The 27,942-nt window shown below is 35.2% G+C and overlaps 1 protein-coding gene and 1 long non-coding RNA gene across 5 annotated transcripts; one reads left to right on the top strand and one right to left on the bottom strand.

Moving 5' to 3' along the window:
• Positions 1-453: 453 nt before the first annotated feature.
• Positions 454-23,758, bottom strand: LOC127833761 (zinc finger protein 253-like). Of its 3 annotated transcripts, none has more exons than XM_052359188.1 (8): positions 23,702-23,758; positions 13,663-14,201; positions 11,517-11,605; positions 10,838-10,949; positions 7,411-7,487; positions 6,980-7,171; positions 4,370-4,535; positions 454-3,645 (listed from the first exon to the last, which is right to left on the bottom strand). In XM_052359188.1, the coding sequence occupies exons 2-8, from the start codon at positions 14,198-14,200 to the stop codon at positions 2,567-2,569; spliced, it is 2,253 nt and encodes a 750-aa protein (XP_052215148.1). In that variant the 5' UTR covers position 14,201; positions 23,702-23,758; the 3' UTR covers positions 454-2,566. The 3 variants fall into 3 exon arrangements, with proteins under 3 accessions (XP_052215148.1, XP_052215149.1, XP_052215150.1); XM_052359189.1 differs by lacking the exon at positions 23,702-23,758 and adding an exon at positions 15,770-15,861; XM_052359190.1 differs by lacking the exon at positions 13,663-14,201 and having other exon boundaries at positions 23,702-23,757.
• Positions 18,160-21,467, top strand: LOC127833762 (uncharacterized). 2 transcript variants are annotated; one of them, XR_008027582.1, is made up of 4 exons: positions 18,160-18,367; positions 19,091-19,200; positions 19,405-19,528; positions 21,102-21,467. It is a non-coding gene; the product is annotated as an uncharacterized LOC127833762 (long non-coding RNA). The 2 variants fall into 2 exon arrangements; XR_008027581.1 differs by lacking the exon at positions 19,405-19,528 and having other exon boundaries at positions 18,166-18,367.
• Positions 23,759-27,942: the final 4,184 nt, after the last annotated feature.

The following is a 27,942-nucleotide window of genomic DNA, read 5'->3' as shown; positions in this document are numbered from 1 at the left end:
AATTAATTTGAAACAAGAGATGTGTATGTCAATGTATTGCCTTCAAGCCTCGATTTTTTAGTGATTTGGTAAACGGTAGTGGTCTGTATACCGATTTTCAAAACACCACAATTCATCTCAGTTGTTTTTGCGAACAACTAAAAGCTATCTTGCTAAGATGAGAAGTACCTCTTAAAATGTACATTATCCATCAATAACTAACTGGAATTCTGCGGTGAAAATAACGACACTTAAAAGCATGTATTGTTGGAGTGCAAACAAATAGAACCTACATGGAATCAGTTGTTATCATTTCTTGAACAACAACAGCTATATATTAAAATATCCGTCTTAAATATTAGTTTTGGAATGAACTCATAAAATCCAACAGATGGTAATAATATAATTGGGAAATATATTATTTAATGAAATGTTAACCATTCAACACGAAATACAGGAAACATTATCGAAGTTCAATACTTTTATTAAGCCTGAAACTATAAATTTAGATCGAGAAAGAAATAGCCATCAGTACTTCTACAAAGTATTTTTTTTATTTAACAATAACGGAATGACTTTAAATTTTCAAAACGCTAGTCCACTTAAATGACGTTAGATTAATGTGAGTTTCGCATGGCAGGGCCCTCACACTACTTTGGGGGAAGGGATCCGCAGCCCTTAGGAGGGGGAATTTTCGTGTCGTTTCCCTTTTTGGGGGATTGTTTTACTTACCCTCTCATTATTTCATTTGTACAAGTTTGCACTATATTCATTGCATTTTTCATAATTTAGTATGTTTGAAAAGATAAAATTGAAATAGAATTGAGATATAATAATCATGAGACACATCTCAACTTTCTATTAAAAAAAAATAAAAAAAAAATATTAAGAGTTTTTCGCAAGGGGGGTGAGTCTTGATTCTGTTCTTTACAGATTATGCCCTACTTCCACGTACATGAAGTCTGTTACAGGGGTGTGTAAAAAAACACAAGGAGTGGGTAGTTAGCTGCCAAAAGCTCCATTAATTATTATAATAATTATTATTGAGTAATTCATATGCCAATATCCGTGTTGCCTATATGCAACTCCATGTGCGATTTTAGCATGGTCATTTACATAAACAATTGATTCCCACTATTTGAGTTACCGTTGTATTTAAACTATCCTACAGGGTTTATTATGTTAAATAAGGCCATATAAGGAAACCAGAACCAACCACAACCACATTCAATCTCGACAGAGATATCATTCAAATAAGTTCGCCCCAAGCCAATTTCAATCACATCGGCAGGATTTTTACAAACTTCGTAGAGGACGACCCCAAAACGGTTTTACTAGTCATATACAAAAACCACTGTTTGGCAGTTTTAGAGAAGATTGTAAACGTTTTTACTTTTATACTATATGGGAAACTTACATCCACGAGGCGTGGATTATATTTGTACAAACTTGATAGATGACCATCATGTCATGTATAAATGTTTATTTTCACCATTTGGGAATGGGGCCGGGTCCCTTTGGATTGGGGAAAAACGCGGCGTTTTGACTAAAATTGGGAAATTAGTGTTGTTTGATTTTCTACAAATGCTTCAATTTTGAGAATAAAAGTATTTTCAATATTAAATTGACTAAGGTTCAACTTAAATAGCTAAATTGGAACTAAATATTGAAATCTAAACAATTAAACCTTCTCTTGGGAATGTGTAGGTCCCTCTGGGAAAAAATATATTGGGAATAAAGCCAAATACCGGCCGCGAATTTAAAGGCAAAACACTGCATGTATCAACCAAATACCAAATCTTTGTGTTAAAAACAAACCCTATGAGACCTTTGGGTTTAAGATATGTTTTAGATTAAACTATATCCGAAACATATATAGGAAACAGGTTACAACCAAGGCGGGCCTGTTTTTAAACATTGGTTTGTTTAAAACAAGCATGGTAAAAACCCCAATTTGATGTTACATGCCAAATACTATACTAATTGGCCTTAAAGTTTCAGAGAGGACGATTTTTGAAGTTTTTTATAATATACATATAATCGAAACAAGACGTTTTAAACACCAAATATTAAAATTTTCAGAGAATGTTCATGTTGTTACTATTTCTTCCCTTATCTATCCTTACATGTATGAGCTTCTGCAAGTCACCACTCGTTACCACACACCTCACACTTGTTTCTCTCCTGCATGTATCTTCATATGTGCCTTCAAGTTACTACGGTTGTAACATGCATAACCACAGTGACACACCTTACACTTTTACGGTCTCTCTCCTGTATGTATCATCATGTGTCCCTTCAAGTAACCACTCTCCTTACATGCATAATCACACTCCGCACACTTGAATGTTCTTTCTCCTGTATGTATCCTTATGAGTTTCATTAAGGTACTACTCTGGTTACATTCATAACTACAATCCTCACACTTTTACGGTTTCTATCCTATATGAATAACCATGTGTGACTTCAAGTGACCATTATATCTACACGAATAGCCACACACCTCACACTTATACGGCCTTTTTCCTGAATGTACCTTCATGGGTTCCTTCAATTGATTACAATGTTTACACGAATAGCCACACACCTAACACGTATGCGGTCTTTCTCTTGAATGTATCCTCATATGTGTCTTCAAGTCAGAACTCGTGTTACCTGCATAACTGCACACCTCACACTTGTGCGATCTCTCTCCGGTATGTATCCTCATGTGTGCCTTCAAGTTACTACTATTGTAACATGCATAAATACACACCTTAAACTTGTACGGTCTCTCTCCTGTATGTATTATTTTGTGTTTCTTCAAGGTACTACTCTGGTTACATTCATAACTACACACCTCACACTTGTATGGTCTCTCTCCTGTATGAATCATCATGTGTGTCTTCAAGTGACCACTATGTAAACATGAATGGTCACACACTTCACATTTGTACAGTCTTTCTCCTGTATGGATCCTCGTGTGTTTGTTCAAGTAACTAATGTCTTTAAATGCTTTACCACACACCTCACACGTGTACGGTCTCTCTCCTGTATGTATCCTCATGTGTATCTTCAAGTGATCACTATTTTTATACGAATAACGACACACCTCACACTTGTATGGTCTCTCTCCTGTATGTATCCTCATGTGTTTTTTCAAGTCACCACTGTGTTTAAATGCTTTACTACACACCTCATACTTGTATGGTCTCTCTCCTGTATGAATCCTCGTGTGTTTGTTCAAGTCACCACTGTGTTTAAATTCTTTACCACACACCTCACACTTGTACGGTCTCTCTCCTGTATGTATCCTCGTGTGTATCTTCAAGTGATCACTATTTTTATACGAATAACCACACACCTCACACTTGTATGGTCTCTCTCCTGTATGTATTTTCATGTGTTTGTTCAAGCCACCACTGTGTTTAAATGCTTTACTACACACCTCACACTTGTAAGGTCTCTCTCCTGTATGAATCCCCATGTGTTTATTAAAGTCAACACTCCCTTTACATGCATAACCACACTCCTCACACTTGTACGGTCTGTCTTCTGTATTTATATTCATGTGTTTCGCAAAGTGACCACTGTTTTTATTTGAATAACTGATTGATAAGTTCTCGTCTCTGATAAGGCCAAATTCTCTGACGAATTCATCTCTGTACCAGACCAGAAGTTCCTCACCTGTACCAATAGAAATATTAACATCTTTTTTTAAAACATGTGCAAATGTGTAACTTTTTTTCCAGAAACACTAAATGTATCAACTAGAATTTTATCACAAATGAGACTTATACCCCACATTTATATCTGAAAAATAAGCAAATGTGTTAATTGTATACGTTCTTCTTGTTGATCTCAACATATTCTAGTTTTGATTCTTAGACTGAAATATAAGACAGGTTTAATTCAAGCTCAAAGTATTGGTTTTTTATTAGGTTTTTTTTCGTACTATTTCGAAATTTTGAATGATTTAAAGGGAATGTTGGAGTAGAAAGGCAAGTTGGTAGTGTTTTCGATTACTTGGATTTACTTTAAATTATATTAAGTGTTGTGTATATATATATATATTGACGTTTACAGGCTTTATCTATGACTGAGGCTAGATTATGAAAGGACCTGGAGTGTGTCTAAGACAGCACTAAGACTTAGGAAGAAGTTTGAATTGAAGCTGCAATGTCCATTTATTTATTTTTTAACTCTGAGGTTCTTAATACTGGTGTGTTGCGCTGTGGGGAAAATCAGATAATCCAGAGAAAATTACACCTTTCTCGTATGCAGACTATCATACAAACTCCCACCCATATAGTACAGGAAATTGAACCCGTATTACCAAGGTGAGACTGCTCTTTTCAGACAGAATCTAATTGAACATTCGTATCTTTAGTCATACAGCAAGCCTATATACCTGGTGAAACAGGCTTTAATGTGCAGTAATAGATGCATCCTCTGTACTGGATTTCTACAAGGTTCCGATCTTCCTCCGTCATAGCACATTTCACGTTTCTCATCCAGTTACAGGTGGCCTTGTTCTGGGCATCCACAAAGTGACTCGCCTTGCCATCCTTATAGGTCTGAATTGCATAAAATCTTACTATAAACAAACAACAGTAAATATGATTGATACACAAGAAAACATGATACCTGATATACTTGTTATTAAGAGCAATATTGAACTGTTGGACTAAAATACCAAAGAATGCATTTATAAACTAAACAGCGGCGATGATCATACAATATTTTCTGAAGCACAAACAGACATAGAAATGTGTTCTTATTTTTGCGGCGAAGCTGTTTACGCCAGCTTTTCACCTTACCTGACCTTTGAAACTGTCCAATCAAATTCAAATAAAATTTCCCCCGGCTAGTTCGAAATGAATACACTTTATTTATCTCATAGGCTGATTTGAGCGTACGAGCAGAACATTGGAAACATGTCCGCGTCTTTGTAACGCTGTTTTACAGTGTGTTCAACATGAAACAGTTTTATCTCTAATGAAAAGGCTTAATAGATAGCACAGTTTTACACACAATCTCGAAATGAATACAGTTTGTGCGTGCACCTTTTATTTTCAGAGGATTCCTAGCGCGAAAACGTTGTTACTTAAAGGCTATGTTTTCATATCTAGTACTAACTTCCATATTCCTGTCAACATGTTAACATGTAAAAGTATAAAGAGCAGTGGAAGCGAGGCCTCACTTTTATGCATTGCATTTCAACCCGCGAGGTATCGGGTCAATTCGCGGCCATGTGTAAGAATGTCAGAGTGTATATACATGTCATCGCTGCATTTTCACGACTACCTTATGTGCTGACCGGAGTTCGCGGCCAGCGTTATATAATAAAGACGCTATAGCGTGAACTTGGTGAACTGGAATTTTAGATCAGAAAGATGTTAAATGAAGATATCCCGCGATATAATTATGGTATTCTACATGTGTTTTCAACAATACCATGATCAATATTATTTTTAATTAATTCAACAAAAATTATTCCACCATATTGACTAATGTATTAAGCATGAGCGCGATGATTCTCGATACTGTTAATAATCGAATCAAATAGAGATGCCCGACAAACCACTAAAACAAGTTTGTTCGAATCAAATAGAGATGCCCGACAAACCACTAAAACAAGTTTGTTCGAAGAACGCACGTATAAATATTTAAATATGTACGGATACTTCGCGTGTGACCAGTTGGCTCTTATACGGCTCTTATATTTTAATTTCACTTTCATTCTTCTTTTGGTTTTCTGTTTTGTATATTTAGGTTTATGACCAGCAATATGCAGTAATGTAAAATAAGCCGCGAAAACTCAGCGTAACATCCCGTACTGCGTGTGGTGCAGCTAAGAACTGCACAGAAAAAGACATTCGCTATCCTTGATCTCATTCATTGAACTCATTACCTTTCATAAAATCCAACCACAATCAACGACGTATATCTTTTTGAAAGATGTTTCTTGTTTACTTAATTCATGTAAATTAGTTCAGTACTTTAACCCCTTGAATTACACACTTATTTTTTATAATAAATCAGCTTCACATGATGTATGAAATCTTTACATGCCAGCATGATTACATATTAGCCAGAAATGTGTCACAGATTCTGAAGACCAAACAACATACGTTTGGACATATTCACAGCAATTATTAAGTCCACAGCGGACAAACAAAAAAGGTCATTATACAGTCAAAAGTATTGCCGTCGAAATTTCTCTTTTAACAACCATCTGCACACTAAGAAAAATCATGCCTTAAAGTCTGGAAAAATCTTCCAAGCACACGAGTTATCAAAAAGTAATATTTGGGACTAAGTATTTTAAAGTTGAAATCAAACAAAGGGCCAAAACTTATCACAGAAAAAAATCTTTTCATAACCATTATCTCTAAAAAAAAAAGAACTCCACTATGAAAATTTGATCAATATCAACATGGCACTAACTGGTAGTTAAAAGATGAGTTGAAAAAAACGTTATGACTATATATTCCATAGTGGTAAAACAGACAAATGCAATTATTCTGCCAAAACTTCCTGCAGCAAACTTTTTTGTTGTTGCAATAATCTATGCATTTATGTTATTCATATTCGAAAGTTTAAACAAGAATCACCATAAAAATAAAGTGCTATTGAAAACACATGCGTCAGAATTGAACTATAGACAAAAAACCATAATCCTGAAAAAACTCCTGAAATGTCCAATACCTTTTTTTACAATCATCGACACAATGAAGTCATTAAACAGTATGCGTGAGATCCAACCATTTGTTAAAGAGTAATCAAATTACAAGCTTTGGGGTGAACAGACAAGCTGAGGGACAGATGGGCCATAACACTGTTTAATGCCTCCCACTTTAAGGCGTTATAATAAACATTAAATCCCCTCTATAGACGGCTAAATATATAATTCATTTGTTGAAAATTCAGCACTTTATTTTCTAACATTAAGACTTTTTAAAATTACCCTTGCATTTAAAACATCAAATAAGTATCAATGCATCAAACTTAGCATTACCTTCCCCTGCCAGCAATACCCTGACTTATGGTTGTCAGTGATGATTTCTCCCCCATACGGTCCAAACATGATCCTGGATTTCAGTCCGTTCTTGGAAAACACTCCAAAACCAGCTCCAGCTATTTTGGATGTTTTCATTTCAAGGCAATCTGGCAAGGTACGTTCAGCTCTTAAAGGGTCTTTTTCTGGCACCTGCAGTTCATATTAAGGTATATGTAGTGGAAACAGTATTTTGTATTAGAACAATAAGTGCATTTAAGGCATTTATTATATGCATTGACATAACTAACGGTAAAACACTTTCTGTGTAAGTCTCATATACCCATGATACTTTATACCGAAACTTTATCATGATACCATAATAGTAATAAGTTGTTTTTTTCTTATTTCTTTACAACATGTTTATGTTTTTTAAGTGAACACAGCTTAACCTCTTTGTCCTGTATGTAGTTGTAGGGGCCATGAACAGGGCAGTCTCCTTCAAACTCCTTATTGCATTCTCCACAGTCTAAGAGCGCAAATAAAAGCATGGCAATAATAAAACCAATTCAAAGACTAATATCAGCTGCCGGAACATCAGATTTAAAGATCCTACTTATATTTATAATGAAAATTATAAAAGCGCTAATTTAGATAATATCTGAAAGACAGACTTCGCATCACAATACCCTTTATTATTTCTAGTCATCTGTTCACATATTCAGCTCATATGGTTTCATCAAATTTCTTTAATTTTCTTAGTTATTTGCACCATATAATCTGAACCAAGTTCAAGATACAATTGTAACAAGAGGGCCATGATGGCCCTGTATCGCTCCACTGTTTTTTTATGCCAAAAAAACGTGCAATGCGCATGGATTGAAATGTACTCAAGCATGTGACTTTCTCTTTCTATCCCTCGTCCCACTGGGCGCTTAAAGTTGGAAGGGTGAGCATTTTTATATATGGAAAACGTTACTACGATTATAACTAAACAGACTAAAAAGCCCGGGCATTGTCGCACAGGTCCTTTGCTTATAACGTAGGTACATTTATCTCTCCAAAAGATATTGTCGTTCTTTTTATTTCACATATTTTTAGATGCTGAAGATCAAATCTACGCATGTTCTACAAGATTAATAAAAGTTCCTTCATTCAATAATGAATCTTGTTCCAAAATTCCAAAAAGTGTTTGTAGGTTTCAAAGTTTACTTATATAGGTCATGACATATGCAAAACACCTAATGACGTAGATCACCTGAACTTTACTTCATTCTTGAGGCATTAGTGAGTGTAGCAGGATTGTTAACGTGGTGAAGAAATTGTTTATTGTACAAAGAAGATATTTGCCTGGGGAAACATAAAGTTACGAGTTTTTCAGGTTCATGAGGTGCCTAAAGGCAGTAGGAATGATAACTTTGTAGAGGTTGTTTGTTAAACAAAGTAAATGTTTATGCGACAAGCAATTGAATTATAATTCATTAAGATGTTGCGATCATGGCAACACTACTTGCATATGGCGTGAGGTTTAAAGAGATATCATGACAAACAATTAGCTTGACCTAACTTTCCTTGACTTTTTTCAATCTGACGTTGGTTACCTGTCATATTTGTTTTTGAAAAATACTAGGATTGCCATATATTGAAATAACGTATCTAATCTATTCTCTGATAGGTTGCTAGTAAACAATGTAATAGACTTAGCGGCAGTCATGTTATAAAGAAGGTGATTATTCACGGCATCGGTACGATATACTTTTAATAGAATCATCTTTTTTTAAGTTGGATTCTCTTTACTTTTTTGCTACTGAATATTTAAATCACTTATTTCAATGATGTTAAGTTTATCTTGAACAAATTGGTAGAGAACTATAAGATGTCACTACATACCAAATTCGGTAGCCATACAATGGTTATGGACAGGAAGATTGTTAAAGTTTTCACAAAAGAGGCTTTATATAAGCATATGTTCAGTTTTGTGACCCCCGGGGCAGGGTCAAATTTGAGCCCAGGGTTATTATTTGAACAAATTTGGTAGAGGACTATTAGATGTCACCACATACCAAATTTAGTAGCCCTAAGCTCTATAATTATAAACAAGAAGATTATTAAAGTTTGCACAAAATAGGCCTTTTTTAAGCATATGTGCATTTTTGTGACCCTCGGGGCATCGTCAAATTTGATCCCATGGGCATAATTTGAAAAAACTTAGATAGAGAACTTTAAGATTTTAAAACATACCAAATTTGGTAGAAATAGGCCCAATGGTTATGGACAAGTAGATTTTTTAAGTTTGCACAAAATAGGCCCAATATAAGCATATGTTCAATTTTGTGACCCTGGGGAACGGTCAAATTTAATCATAGGGTCTTAATTTGAACAAACCTGGTACAGGACTATTAGATGTCACTACATACCAAATTTGGTAGCCCTATGCCATACGGTTATGGACAGAACGACTTTTAAAGTTTGCACAAAATAGGCTTTATATAAGCATATTTTCATTTTTGTGACCCTCTGGGCAGGGTCAAATTTGACCCCAGGGGCATAATTTGAACAAACAAAGGAGAGAACTATTTAATGTCACTACATACCAAATGTGGTAGCACTAGGCCCAATGGCTATGGACAAAAGATTTTTTAAGTTTGCACAAAATAGGCTTTATATACGCATATGTTCAATTTATTGACCCCGGAGGCGGGGTCAAATTTGACCCCAGGAGCATAATTTAAACAAATTTGCAAGTGGTTCATCCCAGGAACATTTTGGAGAAGTTTTATCAGAATTGGACTTGTAGTTTAGGAGAAGATGTTTAAAACAAAAGTTAACGCACGGACGCACGCATGCACGCACGACAGACACAGGACCATGACATAAGCCCCGCTGGCCTCTTGCCAGTAGAGCTAAAAATAGGTTAGTCATTTGACCATGTGACTTAGTTTGTTACTTAATGTGACCCACTTTTACTTTAGGCTTAGATATAAAAAAAACTTATTCCAAAACAGCCACAAATGAGGCATTTGAAGTACTCTCACTAATTTTCTCAGATTTGACCTAGGAACCTAATTTTTGACCACATCTGAGCGAAATTTTAACCAGCTACTCTCAAGCTAAACATTTTGACCCATGTTCTTCAAGATTGACTATTTATATGGCTTGCCATATGGTAACTAGGTGGTGTTTTTTTAACCCAATAACCTAGTTTTTTACATATAGTCGTAGTTGGCCTTGATATTGTTATATAAAAATTCTGAGCATGTTTTATCAACATTGATCATAAACAAGGCTTTAAAGGGTTAAAGAGATTGCAAAAATTTGACCTGCAAACCCTAGTGTTCACTCAACTTAACACAATATAATTTAAACTATAAATAAGTGTCATCAAGAGTGAGTCATAAATGTGCCTTCTAGACTAACAAGGCTTTAAACGGTTAGAAGGTTTGCAAACTTTGATTTGCTATTATTCATCACTCAACTTAACCCAATATAATTTCAAATTTTGACAAGTTTGACCATTTATTAATTTTTATTATGTTTCATAAAGATTGATTTATAAAAGTGCCTTCTAGAGTAGCAATACAGATTTTCAATGATTTGACAAATTAGCCTTGTTTTAAACTTACTTAACCCGGGTTATAACTTGGTTTCAATATTTTCCCTATAAACATACTGGCAAGTATTTATCAATATTGATTTCACTGTTGCCTGTAGAGTAGTAACAAGCCCAATGTCGACCATGCACAACACATGACCCCGAACTTATCAATTTAACTCAACTTGTAAACTAAGTGCTCAGGAAGATAACAATTATTATTATGTTTGTTGGTCTTAAGTGAGACTTTCTTGTGCAAAATAATGGGTGTTTCGTCTAGGGCTTACAGAGAAAATGGTCATTATCTGGAGGTCCCAGGTTCAAACATTTGCCAGTGTTCCTTTCTTGAAGACTGTACCAAGTCTTGTCTATTTCTGGGTATCTCATTTTCTTCATTCTCTGCAATGGTGTTGAATATCAATAATATGCATTACATTTAACACATTTTTTTTTATAACATTAATCTTTTAATCAAAACAAACAAGCATTCCGTGCACCAGCCTTACAGCTATGAAATATCTCATTCACAAACACAATCTACATAAACAACAGACATGGGAATGTATTCCGAAAATACTGGTCACAGCACAAATGTGATTCTTAACCATCGTATTTACATTAAGATTAATCAGGCAGGGAAAGTTTAAGTAAATTTCGCCAAGCAGCTAAAGATTTTAAAAACACATTTTTTTTCATATATTCTATATTTTCTTATGCAGAAAAACAGGCCAAGGACTATAGTTCTGCCAAAACTTGTTGCAGCCAAAATTCCTTACTTTATGATCATCCCATATGAAGGTCATTCAACAGTGAAAGTTTGAGCAAGATGCACCCAATAGTTAAAGATAAGTTGGAGCCACAATCTTCAGGACGGACACATTGAGGTATGGACCGGTACATTGCTCAATACCTCTCTATCATTGTTTGCAATAAGAGGAAAACAAAATACTGGTTTCTTATACATACTTTAACTTTCTTCACATGGTCACCCTTTTTCACCAATTTCATCTTAGCCGGTCCCAGGAAAATGGGGGCAGTCCTTGTCACAGCATTCTCTGCAAGCATATCATTAAAATTAAACTTCTGTTATTACTATGCAAGTTTTCCAACACCCTCTTTTTTCGCAAAAATACCGAGATTGTGTGTCTTTTTTCTTATACCGGATTTCAAGAGTTTTGAGTTTAATTAAAAATTAAACTTCTGTTATTACTTTTTAAGCAAGTTTTCCACAACCCTCTTTTTGCAAAAATACGGATTTTGTGTGACTCTTTTTTCTTATACCGGATTCCAAGTGTGTTGAGTATCCATAATTTGCACACTTAAACAAGGACACCAATCTATGAAATAAAATATTATTGACATATTATTAAGATGTTTTGAGTCCTCTCATCAATGAAATCAAATGCCCCAAGAATTTTCAAGTCTATAGTCTTACATCAGACATTATAAAACAATACAAAACGAATACAAGTTCCAAAGAAAATGCAAGACTTTGTAAATATAATCTACTCAATATATATGTCTACAAAAATAAATAAATCCATAGCACCTCTCAGAATATTCAAAAGTAAACATTCAAAAGATACTAAACTACTGAAGCAGTCGTTTACGTTTAATGCATCGTGAATGCATCATAACAGCCGAAATGACGAACCAATGTGTGTTTACTGCCATCTTAGATCAGCTTGTATAGTCTGAACAAAGAAGGTTGAGTGTTGAACGTATGTATCTAATTTAGAAATCACTCAACCCTCAACAACCTTATCCGGGAGAACACTTTACTTTTATGGTATTTGCGATTCCAAGGAAATCTCTTCTAGCTATTTAACTACATTTAAGAAACCACACAACATTAATTTAGCTAATAATTGATAATACATGGTTTTATTACGAGTGGGCTTGATAGAATTTAGTTGATTATAAAAACTTGGTGGATATTATATGCCCACAAACAAAACTAGAAATGGCGCGGCCGCGGCCGACGCGTATCCCCACGCCGCAACTTTTGACCCAGACGACGGGTCAGATCAAAATTCCAAATAGTGCACCGTCGCACATATGCTCATAGCTACCATGTGTAAGTTTCAATGTTCTAGTGCTAAAAGTGTAAGAGAAAGTGGCCAGGACGGACGGACAGACGGCGGAGATAACCAAATAATCCCCCGCTCCAAATCGGTGCGTGGGGATAACTACCATGTTTCATGGTGCTCCCATGTAAACAATCGCAGAAAAATAGAGCAAACGAGGTAAATTTAGTTCTTTTTCAATTAATTGGCAATAATTAAGAAGTGCTTAATGCAATCTACCTGGTGGTCAAACTATGCTTACCAGAAGATGTTTAAACATACTTATAAAGTTTCATGGTGATCCCATTTAGAGTTATTGAGCGGACATAATTGTCCTGGAAGTCCCCGAATCGCCCATGGGTGTTCCCATAATAGAACAAGAGCACCGCATAACGGGTCCCAGCGCTCGGCTGTGGGTGCAGTTTTGAATAAATGAAAGCTTCTCAGAAGAATATTAGGTCACAGTGACCTTGACCTTTGACCTAGTGACCCAAAAATGGTGTGGCGTGTAGAACTCATCAAGGTGTAGCTACATATGAAGTTTCAAAGTTGTAGGTGGAAGCACGTTGATTTTAGAGCCGTTGTTAAGGTTTTAGCACGACACGGACGGCGGGCGACGACCTGGCTATGACAGTTCCTCTTCGAAAACAGCCGAACTAAAAAAGAAAATACCCAGGTCGTCTTTTACAAAGTTTGAATGTCTTAGAACAATAAAGTTGAACTAAAGGTCCATTTGTATTATCTCTCCACCCACAGCTGATCTAGCACAATATGAGTCAACATTTGAAAGTTCAACCTCTTACCTTGTCAGAAATACAGAATTTAGGTCGGCCAGTTTAGTTTGATTATTGTGTGATTTTAAATATGTATGATAACATAAAGCATTGTGATCATTTGCTGTTGTATTTCCAGTGTCCTTTTATGTATTTATATAATGTTTAGCTATATGTTTAGTTCAGAAATGAGGTCATTTGTTGTTATATAACTCTGGTCTGTACTTTAATTAAGAGACTGTATTGTTTTCCCATATACAGAATGTAGCTTACCTTGTACTGTAACAGTATATGCATTTAAATTGGCAGTGGTGTTTTTGTTCACACATACAGAATTTATACAAGCTTGTCGTGTGACATCCTCATATTCTGTCTGTTCTGATTTCACACATTCAGAGGTGAAGCCATCTTGCTTGGTGTAATCTTGATCCATACGTAAACATGTTGTCTGTTCATGTACTATATTGAAGCCATCTTGTTTCTTGCAATATAGATGTCTCTCCTCATAAAGAACCTGTTCTGATTTGGCACACACAGAATAAAAATCAGAAGCTGTATTACAAAATTCATCAATCTCGATTTTAACGCAAACATAGTTTAAGTCATCTATTGTTTGGTCTGAATTTAAGGTCTCCTGACTTTCACTAGCCGATATAGTGTTAACGCTAGTTTGGGTCATGAAATCAAAGTCCTTCATAATTGCACTCTCGCTTTTCATGTCATTTTCCCTGGTATTGCTTTTTGTCTTTCGTTTTCTCATTTTAAACTTTTTGGATGCCACCAAAAGATGACCTTTCTGTGTTCGAGCCATTCTGCAAATCAAATAATTTACAGATAAACACGTTCATTCATAAGCAATTTAATGAGACAGATATGGTCATCTTTAGTAAACGTGTAAACATTTTGCATATTGCTTGACAGTAACGTGGTCTTAAAAACTAATCGTTATATATTGGTCTGTGTATACGTTATGTATGAAAACAATATTGAATACTGCTATTTTAAAATTTCAGACTAAACTAGACCTTAACACAAAAGTGACTGATACCTCTACATGTACATGAAGCAACAAGTAGCAGGTTATGACAATAACAAATAGGACTCTTATGCACGTTTTTATAAATAAGAATTGTTGAGGGAGACCAACTTGTGTTCGAAGTAGGGCTCAACAATACCGGGAAATGCATACTGTGCAATAGAAGACTATCCCTGACTCATTCAAATAAAACAATAAAATCTTCCACAAACATTTTTTATATTCATTTTTGCATGGTTTTGGAAACTATATCTAGACTTTGTAAAATGTGTACCTCATTGTTATTTTACATCAGAAAGCAATAGCGATGATAAATTATGAATATGAACATTTGTTTTAACTTGAGTCCCCAAAAATAATTTAAGGGTAGATATTTTCTTTGTAACGACTACCAGTATTTTATTTTTGCTCAAATATGGTAACACTCAGTAAACTAGTTCCAATAACAAATAGCGGTCATGAACAAGGCTTTAGGAACATCACTTCAATAGCAGTTAAAAAGTAGTTAACATCAAGCATACATTTTTGTTTTTACCTTAGCATACAATTATTGAAAGAAGTGAAAATAGCTTTTTATAGATATTCAAACAAAAGGTGACTAGAAAAATTGCCCATGTTTTAAAATTTGATCCAGCAACCTTATTTTCTCATAAAAAGAAGCATTACATCTGTGTTGCCTTAAATAACAGTTGCATTCACTTTATTAATGTACTACCCTTAAATGTTAGTTTACTTGCAATAAAATTTCATTATTTCAGTGTCATAATTGATGAGACAGAGACCACTCAATAACTGCATTAATTGGTTTGACATAGTTACCTTGTGTCTTCTTAAAATTATAAGGACCCAACTATTCACAATTTGGTAATAAGTGGTATTGTGTCTGTACTAGATTATAATATAAAAAATTGAACGAATATCTTTGGAAAGAGATTACAAAAAAATGCATTGTTTTTATCAGCAACATTTTCCCAATACATTACACTTTTCATAATGTTTTGTGTAAAATTGACTCTGTTTTTATCAAGAAATATATTGAATATTTTTTCATTATTTATAGAAAATACACTGTGACATACAATGACAGTTACAGATATGCAGGCAGTATTAAGCACCATAAGACAGTAGAAACTTCACACAGCAAGCCTCCTTTCGGATTGATTGAAAACGTATTGTCATGATAATGGCGGAAATTTGAAATGTGAAACTCATTTAATGACATAGAATATAAAACACCTGTAAAAGAAATTCAATTTGTCTTATGATATCAATCTATTAATTCCTTACTTGGTGTGGAATTTTGAATAAGTTCAAATCAATCATTATTGTAAACAAGCATGTCACCTTTTTCAAATAAATTGGGCCGTCATGGTCTAGTCCGTCAAGGATATAGACCGTCCTGACCCGTATGATTATCGTTCGCTTTTAAATAATTGCTCACATCAAAGACCTATAGAACACATATGGTGGACAACCAGTTATCGAACACCTAAGAAATTACGTTAAATTACCTTAAAATTGAAACACTTAAAATGACAAAAACAATTTATTTTAACTAATGACTAACAGTTTAAACATTGAATGAGTTATCTGTAAAGTTTTCCAGCAAACTACCTTCAAGAATTCATAACAATGATTCCCTGATTATTGTCACCTCAGACAAAACAAAATGGCGGTCAATGTAAACATAACCTATTACCCGACACTTCATAAATACTACTCCAGGATATACAAAGCCACATGACTATCACGTGACCCGGACTTGGCGAAAAAATCTGCGTCTGCTGCAATCAAAATTGCAAACGGAAATATGCTTTTTGGTGTGTAAATGCACGTTTTGATAAATGCATTCAAAAAGTTCAAAAAGTAATAGCAAAAAACACACAAAACGGTGTAAATAACAATAAATGCATTCCTTTAACCTGTTTTTGGCGCATTTGTTTCAAGCTAAATAGGCAAGTAGGTCATGGACTTCATGTGTGACCATTTGTTTATCAATGTGACGTCATGCGCACTTTTGCGCATATGCATACAGAACCAAAACAAAACGTCCGATAATAGGTTCTGTTCGATAACAGTAGTGCGTTCAGTTACAGCGAACGTTCGCTATAGTTCGCGAACGGTCGCGAACGTTCGCTATTGAACGCTCGGTTCGCAGCGAACGTTCGCGAACCGAAGCGAACCCTCTCGGGAGGTAGTTCGCTAGCGAAACCAAGATGGCGGACATATAAGTTGTCGTTGTTGTTCAGTGTAACTTCGATATTTTTTATTTATTTTTGTAGTACATAGAATGAATTGAATTATAAACAAAATGTATAGGAGGTTTTGGGAATTCCGATAATGACGTCAAGTTTGCGCATGCTCAAATTTTGGCCGTCAACACTGCGGCCATCCTGCTATTGTTTGCGTTTGATGAACCGCAGCGTGATAAGGTTTCAATCATATTCGCGACCCTTTTAAAGAACAACAAAATACTCAGAAATTGAAATTCTTTCAGATTAAATAGAATCCAATGAACGAACACAAAAAAGGACGAAAACATACAACAAATTGATTGATTTTATGTAATCAACATAAAGAAACTGATTTGAACCTATATGTCTGTAAAAACTTACCTTGTTACAGATTAACTAAATCCTCTTGATACATGTAAATGTTTTATTTAATTGTTCACACCAATGTTGACACTCTTTATTTCAGCATTTTTAATCACCCAGTGTTTAATTGCCCCTTTGTTCATCACAAACCGATTATCTCGATATGATCGGATACTGTCCAGACAATTACTAAGAAAACAGGGTGTCATGGACCTATACTTGTATGTCTCTGTATGGGGTCATAAACCGCAGGTGTCTGGTCATTAAACACGATTTATGATACCTCCATGTCATCTCTTGGCATGTTAAGCCAAAAACTTAACAGTTGCTTTAATAAAATTTTTGAACATATTTTAAAAAATAGACGTACATGTGTCCGAAATGGATCAACGGGAACTATTAAGTATATATATATATTAGCCAGTTCAAACCAGAGACCTACGTCTCTTTTTAAACATAACAATAAAGTGTTTAATAATAACAATACATTAAAAATATTGTGGAAATATACTGCTACACAATTAAAATATTTAACGGGTACCTGCAAATATAACGTTTATATATCGTGCGTTACTGCAGTGTTCGAAACATCATCGTGAAAACAAGCACTCGCGTTTGATCATAATATGGATATAAAATACTTGGGTAAAATAAATATATAGATTTATGGTATAATAAAATGCCAGAATTTTATCGCTCATTATCACTACAAAAGAGTTTTCAATATACATGTACATTCAAAGACAGTTCCATTCGCAAAATATGCATGTGTTTTTTTCCATTTGAATGCTAAAATTTATTCATATTTTCATTAAATGTAAACGAAACGAAAATTCATTCAATGTAAAACAAAATTACAACTACATTTGAAGATTGTAATGTATTGCGCTGTTTTAGGGCTTTATTTTATAACTGATTCAATGCACCTCTTACACTTAATTTCGATCGCTTATGAAAAATAACACTATCGCATCCACACCACTTATAATTATAATAAAACTATTTTAGTTTTTTTTTTAAATATCTTTTATTTAAGTATTAATCTTAAAAAAAATACGGGTACAGTGAGGTCGTCAGTTCCGAAAAGTCGCCAGTTCCGAAACAAATCGAAATTAATTTAACATTTACAAAAAAAACTTAACACTTGTAACTAAACAAATTATTCAGTCATGAACGATAACATTTGATGTTTTTTTTCCTCAAAAACCGGAAGTAAACGATCAACTCTAAACAGTCACAATCAATGGAACGCTCGCGCACATTTTTTCGATGACGCGAATACTTCGTCTGCGGACATGTTGATCCATGAGAAAGTCACGATTATTTTTCTAATCCATTGTCAAAGGTAAGCGATCGTGGTACTGCTTTGAAGAATATTAATCAGAGAATCAGAAAACAACCACATGTGTACATTTACATTTGAACTGTTCATTAAAACACGTGAAACAGACAGTCTGGTACAGATGTCAGTTTCGAAACACCCGATTCGCCTAACGGGGGTTGTCTCAAATGTATTCGTTATCTTTCACACAGCTATTTAAACGGGTCAGTGTAAATGACATTTGAATTATTTGTGTAAATTAAAGTACACGGAAAGTTTGAATTGCATAAAAAGCTTCTTTTTTTAAATTTAAATTGAAATTAAACGATAAATTGTATAATAATAGTATCGTTTACTTAACACCATTTTCCTTCCTTTTGATTTTTTGTTGTTATTATTTTATATTTGTATTTCTTTCTCAGAAATGCAGAAATGAGAATGTCTTAGCATGTTGATATATTATTTGTAAATGTAAGTGTTTAGACGATGTGCTATGTACAAGTCTTGAATAAAGTGTCTGTTTCTGTCTGTCAACAAAAAGGTTAGACATCGATCACATATCAAATACATTTATGTTTGCAGTTAATCTTCATCATATAAAACAACTCAAAATGGGAATAACTTGTTTGCACCTTTCATGAATATGCATATCTGTATTATTTTTGTAAAAAAAAAAAATAGAAATTGTATTACTTCTTATCTTAAAACTGACAAAATGCTGAATCATTTACATGTGTTCATTATTAGAAAAGTGTGCACAGACAGGTGATTGGAGGCGGGCTACAGTGCAAAAGGAACCTCTCACCCAAACGTCACGTCATTGGCGTCCACAGCCTGTTCGTATTCTACAGTCCGAGGTAGATTTACTAGTTTTTTCACATTTCTTTAAACTTTCTAACATTAATATATGCTCTTTAACAATAGAGGCACACTGCAAAATCCCATCATAGATTGTTAAACCATTTTGTATTGGGATTGTAGTTATATTCCAATATAATATAAGTGTATCTTTGAAACCTATACAAAAAACTAAACAATATAAATGTGTTAATATTACAAAGGCGTGCGGGGACAGGCGATTGGAGACAGGACCTCTTGCCCAGTCATCACGTTCCTGTCGTCCACGTCGCTGCTGTTGATTTCTGGTAGAAGTAGACTTCCTGATCTTGTATTCCACGGTCCCAGGTACATAAATTATACTAATACTATGTATTACTTCGTATTTATACAAAGAAACGCTCACATCATTAACTTTTGCAATTTTAGCTCGACTATATTATATGAAATATATATAGTAGAGCTATCCTACTCACCCTGGCGTCAGTGTGCGTGAGTGTTGGAATGTTAAAGTTTGCGTACTACCTCAAATATTTCCTACTTCCTTGACTTATTGCTTTTATCTTTTGCATACTTCTTTACCAACATGACCCCTATCTATAAACAAGAGCAGACAACCGTATCAAGCATTTCTTAAGTATCAAGGCTATTGGTTTCAAACTTCAAATTCTTACTATTATGATGGTACTGTACCTGGCAAGTTGAATTTGACCTTGATCTTTGAATGACCTTGACTCTCACAGATTAATACATGTAGTCAAACTTTTCCATGTATAAAATATCGATTCTTGTACATGTGTTAAAATTTTGAATCTTTAAGTAGGTACACTTGTTGTTCAACAATATGGAGTCAGTTTATGTATCCCCCCCCAAAAAAAAAAATTGGAGGTCTCAACACTCAAATAGAATGATTATACTTAAATATGATATATTACTTTCACAGACTTCAGACCTATGCAGATACTATTCATGTCTTAATATGTACTTTAAAAAAACAACAAAGTCTCTGATTTGCATTTATGTGTGTCTCCATCCATTTTGCCGCATATTAGTACCCTTTGTTTAACTAAATGGGTGAAAATTGTAATTACTTGTGAAACCCATTTTGACCATTGCACAATCTGTATGGGGTAGTGCTGGATCAATGGTAAATGATTTACAATCAGCATGACTTGATATGTTGGTTCTATTGGCTTGGCAGATTAATTGGCATGCATCAATGGATTCAGTGTTGAGAAATCACAGTAAAAGAAACCTCTGTTTTTATCCCCCGCCAGAGGCGGAGGGATATTGTTTTGGCTTTGTCCGTCCGTCTGGCACTTTTGTGTCCGGAGCCATATCTTGGAAGTGCTTGGGCGGATTTCATTGAAACTTCGTATAAGTATATATATATGCATAAGAGGATGATGCACGCCCAATGGCATTGTACACCATCCGTTAAAAACAGAGTTATGGCCCTTAGTATCTTGAAAAAATGCTTTTTACTATAGGCACTTTTGTGTCCGGAGCCATATCTTGGAAGTGCTTTGGCGGATTTCATTGAAACTTGGTATGAGTATATTTCCCTCGCCAGAGGCGGAGGGATATTGTTTTTGTGTTGTCCGGCTGTCCGTCCGACTGTCCGTCCGTCACTTTTGTGTACGGAGCCATATCTTGGAAGTGCTTTGGCGTATTTCATTGAAACTTCGTATGAGTATATATATGCATGAGAGGATGATTCACGCCAAATGGCATTGTACACCATCTGTTAAAACCAGAGTAATGGCCCTTTGTATCTTGAAAAAATGCTTTTTACTATAGGCACTTTTGTGTCCGGAGCCATATCTTGGAAGTGTTTTGGTGGATTCCGATTTGGACCCTTCATCAAACAAAGCATATGTTGCGGGGGATATCAATTCTACGAATTTGCTTGTTATTTCAGGATATGGGTCCAAAAAAGAGACCTTCACTTGTGAGCAGCCCTGCCCAATCAGAGGCAAAGAAAATTTCAAAGAAATATCTCGGAAACCGAATGAGTCCTGGGAAAAAACAGCGAGTGAGAAGGTCAAACAAAAGAAAAACCTTGTAAACTAGGCCGAGTTCCTTTATGGTTGCGGTCTGTTGAAAAACATGGCTTTAAATGGCTTTATAGTGTAACCTTGTTTACACTCTACTAAGAAATTACCAATGTACAAGTTGAATGAAATTTATGCATATTATGATATTCATGTTCTCCATGCAGTTATCTGAATATGTATTCTGCCGATAAGATATACAGTTAAATTGCCAAAATAAATTTTATTTAGTTTTGTTCATTTCATTCAGCTTTGGGTAAAGTATGTTTAAGCCATGATGTATTACCATGTGAATTGCTTATTAATGCCTTTTATGTTCTATGTCTCCAAACTGTTTTGCTGTAGTAATAATATGTGCAGTTCATTGAATACTTATTGTTGAGGTGGCAAATATACTATTCCAAATTTGCTAAGGATAACTTTTTTATTGACACATTATCTTCAATTTTGGATAACTTTAATTTTTGTTATTTTTCATGTTTTGATATTAGAATGTGTTTTTGATTTTATTTTTATGTATTGATTATCATTGATGCGTGACGCTGGCTGAATCGACCAAGGGGTAAACTTCAAATTACACATACTATAACAAGTGATCCTTAGCAAATTTCGAATAGTATATTTTGTTTTATTGTTTTTTTTTTTTCATTGCTTCAGTTCTATATTTAATATAGATCTGCTAACCAATTGTATACATACTTATAGGCTATGACAGTCTAGTCATACTATTTTATTTGTTGTTTGTTTTGTTTGTTTATTTGAATTGATCTCAGGAAATATATGAGTAAAATATTTGAAAGTGAAAGATTTTATGTTTTATATTCCATTACATCTAATGACAAACATAACTTATTTACAATAAAAACAAACACGTTTGTTTAGGTGTCATGACAAACAGGGTTTATTTCTTGAAACACAGACACTTAACACTGGTCCCCCGCCAAAAAAAAAAATGCCATAAAGTATGAATTGCAAATAAGTGTTATTATACACAGAACTGAGAAAAATGCAGTATAACCAGTATACTCGTTAATGTCCGGAACCAATGACCATTTCTAACTCAAGTCGTCTGTCTGCTCTCATAAATCTCACTGAAACACTTAAAGCATAATATTAACCTTTAAGCAAGCTGAGCATGAACAAATAACAACGTCATCGCTCTATCCTGCTTGCCTGTCGAATGACAAAACCTACAAATCAGTGCAAGATGAAATTTTGATTTCCACACCACTGAACATGCGAAACCTGTATATTAAGTTTATTCAATAACACAACAATAACAAGACTATTTCCAAGCAATTCATGTCCCCTACCGGCTCCACCATTGTCAGAAATCCCACCATTGTCAGAATTAAAAAAAATTGTTGCCATAGCAACCAGAATTTTTCACAGGAACAAAATTAAATAACGTGCATGATGTCCATATTGCCATCAATCCATGTTTCAAGTCTCGCGAAAAAATAATAAGAACTTTTCTAAGTTATCGCAGGGTCCAGAAAAGTGTGACGGTCTGATAGACGGAGCACAAACCAGTCTCCTCTGGTGAAACTTATGTAGGATAGCGGAATAAAATCAGCTTCCAAAGAGGTATAACACTAGCAAATTGGTATAAATTAGGATGTGTAAACGGCGTTAGTTTCATTAGTGATCCGGAACTCCTGTCTCGTCTGTACATGCACTGCACTGTGTTTTCTCTTGAAAGGACCCGATTGTTTTTGTTGTCTTTATTGTGTATTTTTGTTTTCTTTATTGTTATTCAATTTCTGTGATTTATACATACCAATCAGGTTATGTTACTGATATTTAAATAAAGATGCATGTAAATAAACGATTTTGACAGTTAAAGTTTGTTTTGAGACGACCCCTGTAATGAAAATGCACTTGCTGTGACGTGATTCGCTATTGGAGAATATTAACCGGAAATGGAGAAACTGTACGATCGAGGAAAAACATAAACACACATCTATATTTAGAAACTTCCTGAAAATCAATGTGAGCACAGGATCGAGGTTGAAATCATCTGACAAAATCACTAAATTCGAAATCTTTGTCGGTTGCTGTTTTAAAGTATACATTGATAATTTCATTAGTGATTCGGAACTGACGACCTCAATGTATTTATAGTTTTGTTTTATGAAATTGCCAGTATTAAGTCTTCCGGCGACCTTTCCTCTGATACAATGTTGTTATTCGCGATTTCCTCCATCAAAATCGCAATCAATTTTCAGGGAGCCGCCATCTTGAAACGTTCGCGCCGAACGTATCGTTCAATAAGAACGTATCGCCGAATCGGAAACGAACGATCATTGACGAACGTTCGCTGTAACTGAACGCACTACAGGTACTTACACGATATATGTGTTCTAAAGGTCTTTGCTCACATTTGAAATATCATCCATTGTCCATCCAATCTTTTTATAAGAACACTTACGGCAAATATTGATTAAATATCAAACCATTTACCGACCTTACGTATGTTGTTGTGCATTTGTAATACTTTTCTTCTAAATGTTTACATTTCACCGGAAGCAGGGTTTAGAAATGAGTCACTACGGTCACCTTTCAAATCGGTAGCAATAAGCAGTCTGATTCCAACGGTTTAAATAGGATTAAAGATATATAGTTATTTAAGGTTTCTTGCAATTTAAGTTAAGAACATCAGCTACTACCAAATATCAGTCAATGAATTTGAATGGACATATCTTTGCTTTAAAGGGGCCGTCCAACAGATAAAGCGTCGTATCGACGCGAAACGATATCTTGGGAAACTACGAGGATTGCTTATATAGCTAAACATACGTCAGCTTTAAACATGGGCTTGGATGGTCGAGTGGTCTAGGTGGTAGGCTTTTGGCTCCAGGACTCCATGAATCCAGGGGTCAGTGGTTCGAGCCCTGTTTAGGGTTACTTTTTTCCTTTTTTAATTGTATTATTGTTGTTTTACTGAAATTTTTAGCTCAAATGTTTAAATTTATCGATATAAAGTACATGCCAAAATCTGTTGGACGGCCCCTTTAACTTAAATTAAACGAAATTTTACAAACATGAATATTTCATAAAATACCTCTATTACATTAACTTTACAGCATATCCACTAGAACTTTATTTGGTGACATTCCAGAAATTGTACAGTTGGTACTGCATGTAAAGACATTAATTGTACAGCTGATACTGCATATAAAGACTATTAATATGTTGAAATAGAAGAAACAATCAAAGCGCCGAAGGCACTGAGGTTGTTTGCTCTTTGAACGTATTTAATATTACTTACAGTCTTAGCACATGAATTTCGACTTTTTAACGTAGGCCAATCGAACGGCCACGAAAATTCAAATACCAATGTATTTTACTTTTAATTGTTTACAGTGGTGAGATTTTGAGAGAAAAAACATCAGGAAGGGAAATGGCATTTCTTTACAATCTCTCATTTTATACAGTATTCACACACTCTACATATGATTACAAAGATGAAAAAGAATCAACGTATTTATAAAATGGCGCTAAGGAAAAGTCTGAGAGTATAACATAGAATGAACCTAAACATAATTATTATCATAAATGTATTGGTATCAAAGAGCATTGTATTTTATTCTCAATCAAACCAGATTTAAAAAAAAATGGTTAAGTCGTCACCACCTTTTGTATAAACGTTACAAATACTGCAATGGTTAAGTCGTATATAAAAATAAAGTGTCCATGGGTCAATACTTTCTCATCGGGTGCATTTATTCCGATTTAAATTTTTCATCATAAAAGAATACATGTACTGAGTCTATATTTACTTACAGCATCCGGTTTGTTGCAACACGCACGCTTTTACTGCGTGTAACTTGACAGACGATAGCAACAATTTCGCACTCATATATAAAACACGTTTTTAGATGCGTACGAAGGAACTTTAATCAGCAAATATTAACACATGGCTATAGAAAAACGAAATAAACATATATGAAATTAAATTGCTACCGCGTAGATTCTTTACAGGTTATTGTTTTCACAACTTGCTCGCCATAAGGATTCAATTGCTCACAAATTTCTTATATCTTTTCATAAGTAACTATTGTTTACAGTTAAAAGGTGTGAGTATGATGCCCGTCATTGTCTTTAATGTACTGGATTTATTACCGCTTTATATTACGTAAATGGTAAAACTGTAATAATTTAACAATCTATGGTACACGCTTTTTTCATTGACCGTCGTCAATACAAAATTAAAGTCGCCAGTTAACCCCGCCTTCAAAAGCATTCTCGGAACCGATTGGATGGCGAAAATTACAGTTTGGCGACTAGACAGTAACCTGAGAATTTCTCGTGACGCATCTGTGTCAGCAAGCATTACTGTAATGTGGCTTGAATATTCGATAAGTTCGTCATACTGTATCTTATCAGTGAATTCTCTATTACCCTATGGGGCGTTTATGGTGATTACGCGTTGAAAAAGGTACATAGTGTTCCTTTAAGTTTGTAATTCAGAAGTTTATTTACAGGTCATCGCCGAGTCATCACGACTACATTATGTGCAGACTTGCCTTTGTGACCTTTTAGGGGAAAATATTTAATTTTGAGCCAAATTAGGTAAAATTTAAATCGGCTGCCCAGGTATTGGCAAACGAACTAATTTTGATCCAGATAGACCAGTGCACGGTGACCAATAAGTACTCAATGAGTACTTAATGTGCACTGGAAAACAATTTATTGACAATTCATGTCTGGTTGCCCTTCAAATTACAAGGTTACTCCGCCAAGGGAGTGCTGACAATAAAAACAAGATTTGTGTTTGTCAGAAACACAACGCCCCCTTTTGCGCCGCTTTGAAATAAAATTTCAATATATCATTTGGAAGGGTCAGAAATGAACTCCCTTTTAAAACTTATTACTTCCCTTATATTGTATATTTCTTCTTTTGACATTGAAGGATGACCTTGAGCTTTCACCACTCAAAATGTGCAGCTCCACGAGAAGTAAGTAAGAGATGTATGGAGAAATGAAATTTTTTTATTTTTTATTTTTGACCCATGGCCTTAAAGGATGACCTTGACCTTGACTTTGCACCACTCAAAATGTGCAGCTCCACGAGACACACATGCATGCCAAATATGAAGTTGCTGTGTTTAATATTAAAAAAAGGTATGATAAAACTTTAACGAAGGTTAAAGTTTTAGGAAATAAAAATACAATGATATTTCACCTTTGACCTTGAAGGATGACCTTGACTTTTCACCACTCAAAATAAGCAGCTCCATAAGATACACATGCATGGTAAATATCAAGTTGCTATGTTCAATATTGCAAGTTATCAAACTTTAACCAAGGTTAAAGTTTTGAGACAGAATGACAGAAAGACAGGACAACAACAATATACCCCCGATCTATCGATCCGGGGGCATAAAATGACATTCATGTCGCTCCTCTCCCGCTGCGCCGCTTTTATGGCCTCTCTAGACGCCACAAAGCCGTCGAACCGAAACCCAGAAAGGTTTTCCCAACACGTTGTGCGTACTGAGTACCGCCGTCCTAGGACACTTCAATGATCTTTAAAGGGCCACCCCTTCGAAATCCCGGCCCGTACCTCTGCCCATGGCCCGCTCTGTCCGTCCTCTAGGCTGCCACCTCCGCTGCCCCCGTCCCTCTTCAGGCGATGTAGTGATACCATTTTCCATCTACGTACAATTACCATTCCTCCTCTGGGAGTCAGCGAAGTCAGCAGGAGAGGACGGGTGGGTCGAGGGATGACGGTACTCACTTGATTAACAGAGCCGCCCGCAGAAATTGCCATACCCGACCCTCCTCAGACGATGAAGTGAAACCACTATCCGCCTACGTTAATTAATGTTCCGCTTGGCGATTCTTCGGAGTCTTCAAGACAATTTGCTGCGGGTGACTCTCGTCCCGGTCGCCGACGTGCCCGGGGTACATTTAAGTATACTTAAGAGTACCCGGGGTACACTTCAGTATTACCCGAGCCGACAATGACCAATCGAGCGTTATTAAGGTTGGTAACTAAATGCCTCATCTGCATGTGTATTTCAGAGTTCATTTAGAAGTCCTGCTGCGTCTTCGCGAACGCATCTTTTTGCTGACCTGCCCCTGTGAGCTGTATTACGCGATTATAACGTAACACGCCGTTGACTATTTATATTAGGCAAAAATGTTCTCTAAACAGTATAATCTTCCGCGCCGCGAATTCTTTCTCCACGTGACCAGCATAATGCACTACTTTTAATTACGTAAAGTACACATCCGCTAACTATTCCTCGGCGAGGATTGCCTTCAAGCCTCGATATTTAAGTGATTTGGTGAACGGTAGTGGTCTGTATACCGATTTTCAAAACACCACAATTCATCTCAGTTGTTTTTGCGGACAACTAAAAAGCTATCTTGCTAAGATGAGAAGTACCTCTTAAAATGTACATAATCAATCTCTAACAAACTGGAATTCTGCGGTAAAAATAACGAAACTTAAAAGCATGTATTTTTGGAGTGCAAACACATAGAACCTACCTGGAATCAGTTGTTATAATTTCTTGAACAACAACAGCTTCATATTAAAATATCCGTCTTAAATATTAGTTTTGGAATGAACTCATAAAATTCAACAGATAGTTATAATATAATTGGGAAATATATTATTTAATGAAATGTTAACCATTCAACACAAAATACAGGAAACAATATCGAAGTTCAATTCTTTTATTAAGCCTGATACTA

Source organism: Dreissena polymorpha, chromosome 6, assembly GCF_020536995.1.
Source record: "Dreissena polymorpha isolate Duluth1 chromosome 6, UMN_Dpol_1.0, whole genome shotgun sequence".
Classification (NCBI taxonomy): Eukaryota; Metazoa; Mollusca; class Bivalvia; order Myida; family Dreissenidae; genus Dreissena; species Dreissena polymorpha.
Note: the sequence above shows the minus strand (reverse complement) of the source record. Positions and strands in the feature narration are given on the sequence as shown.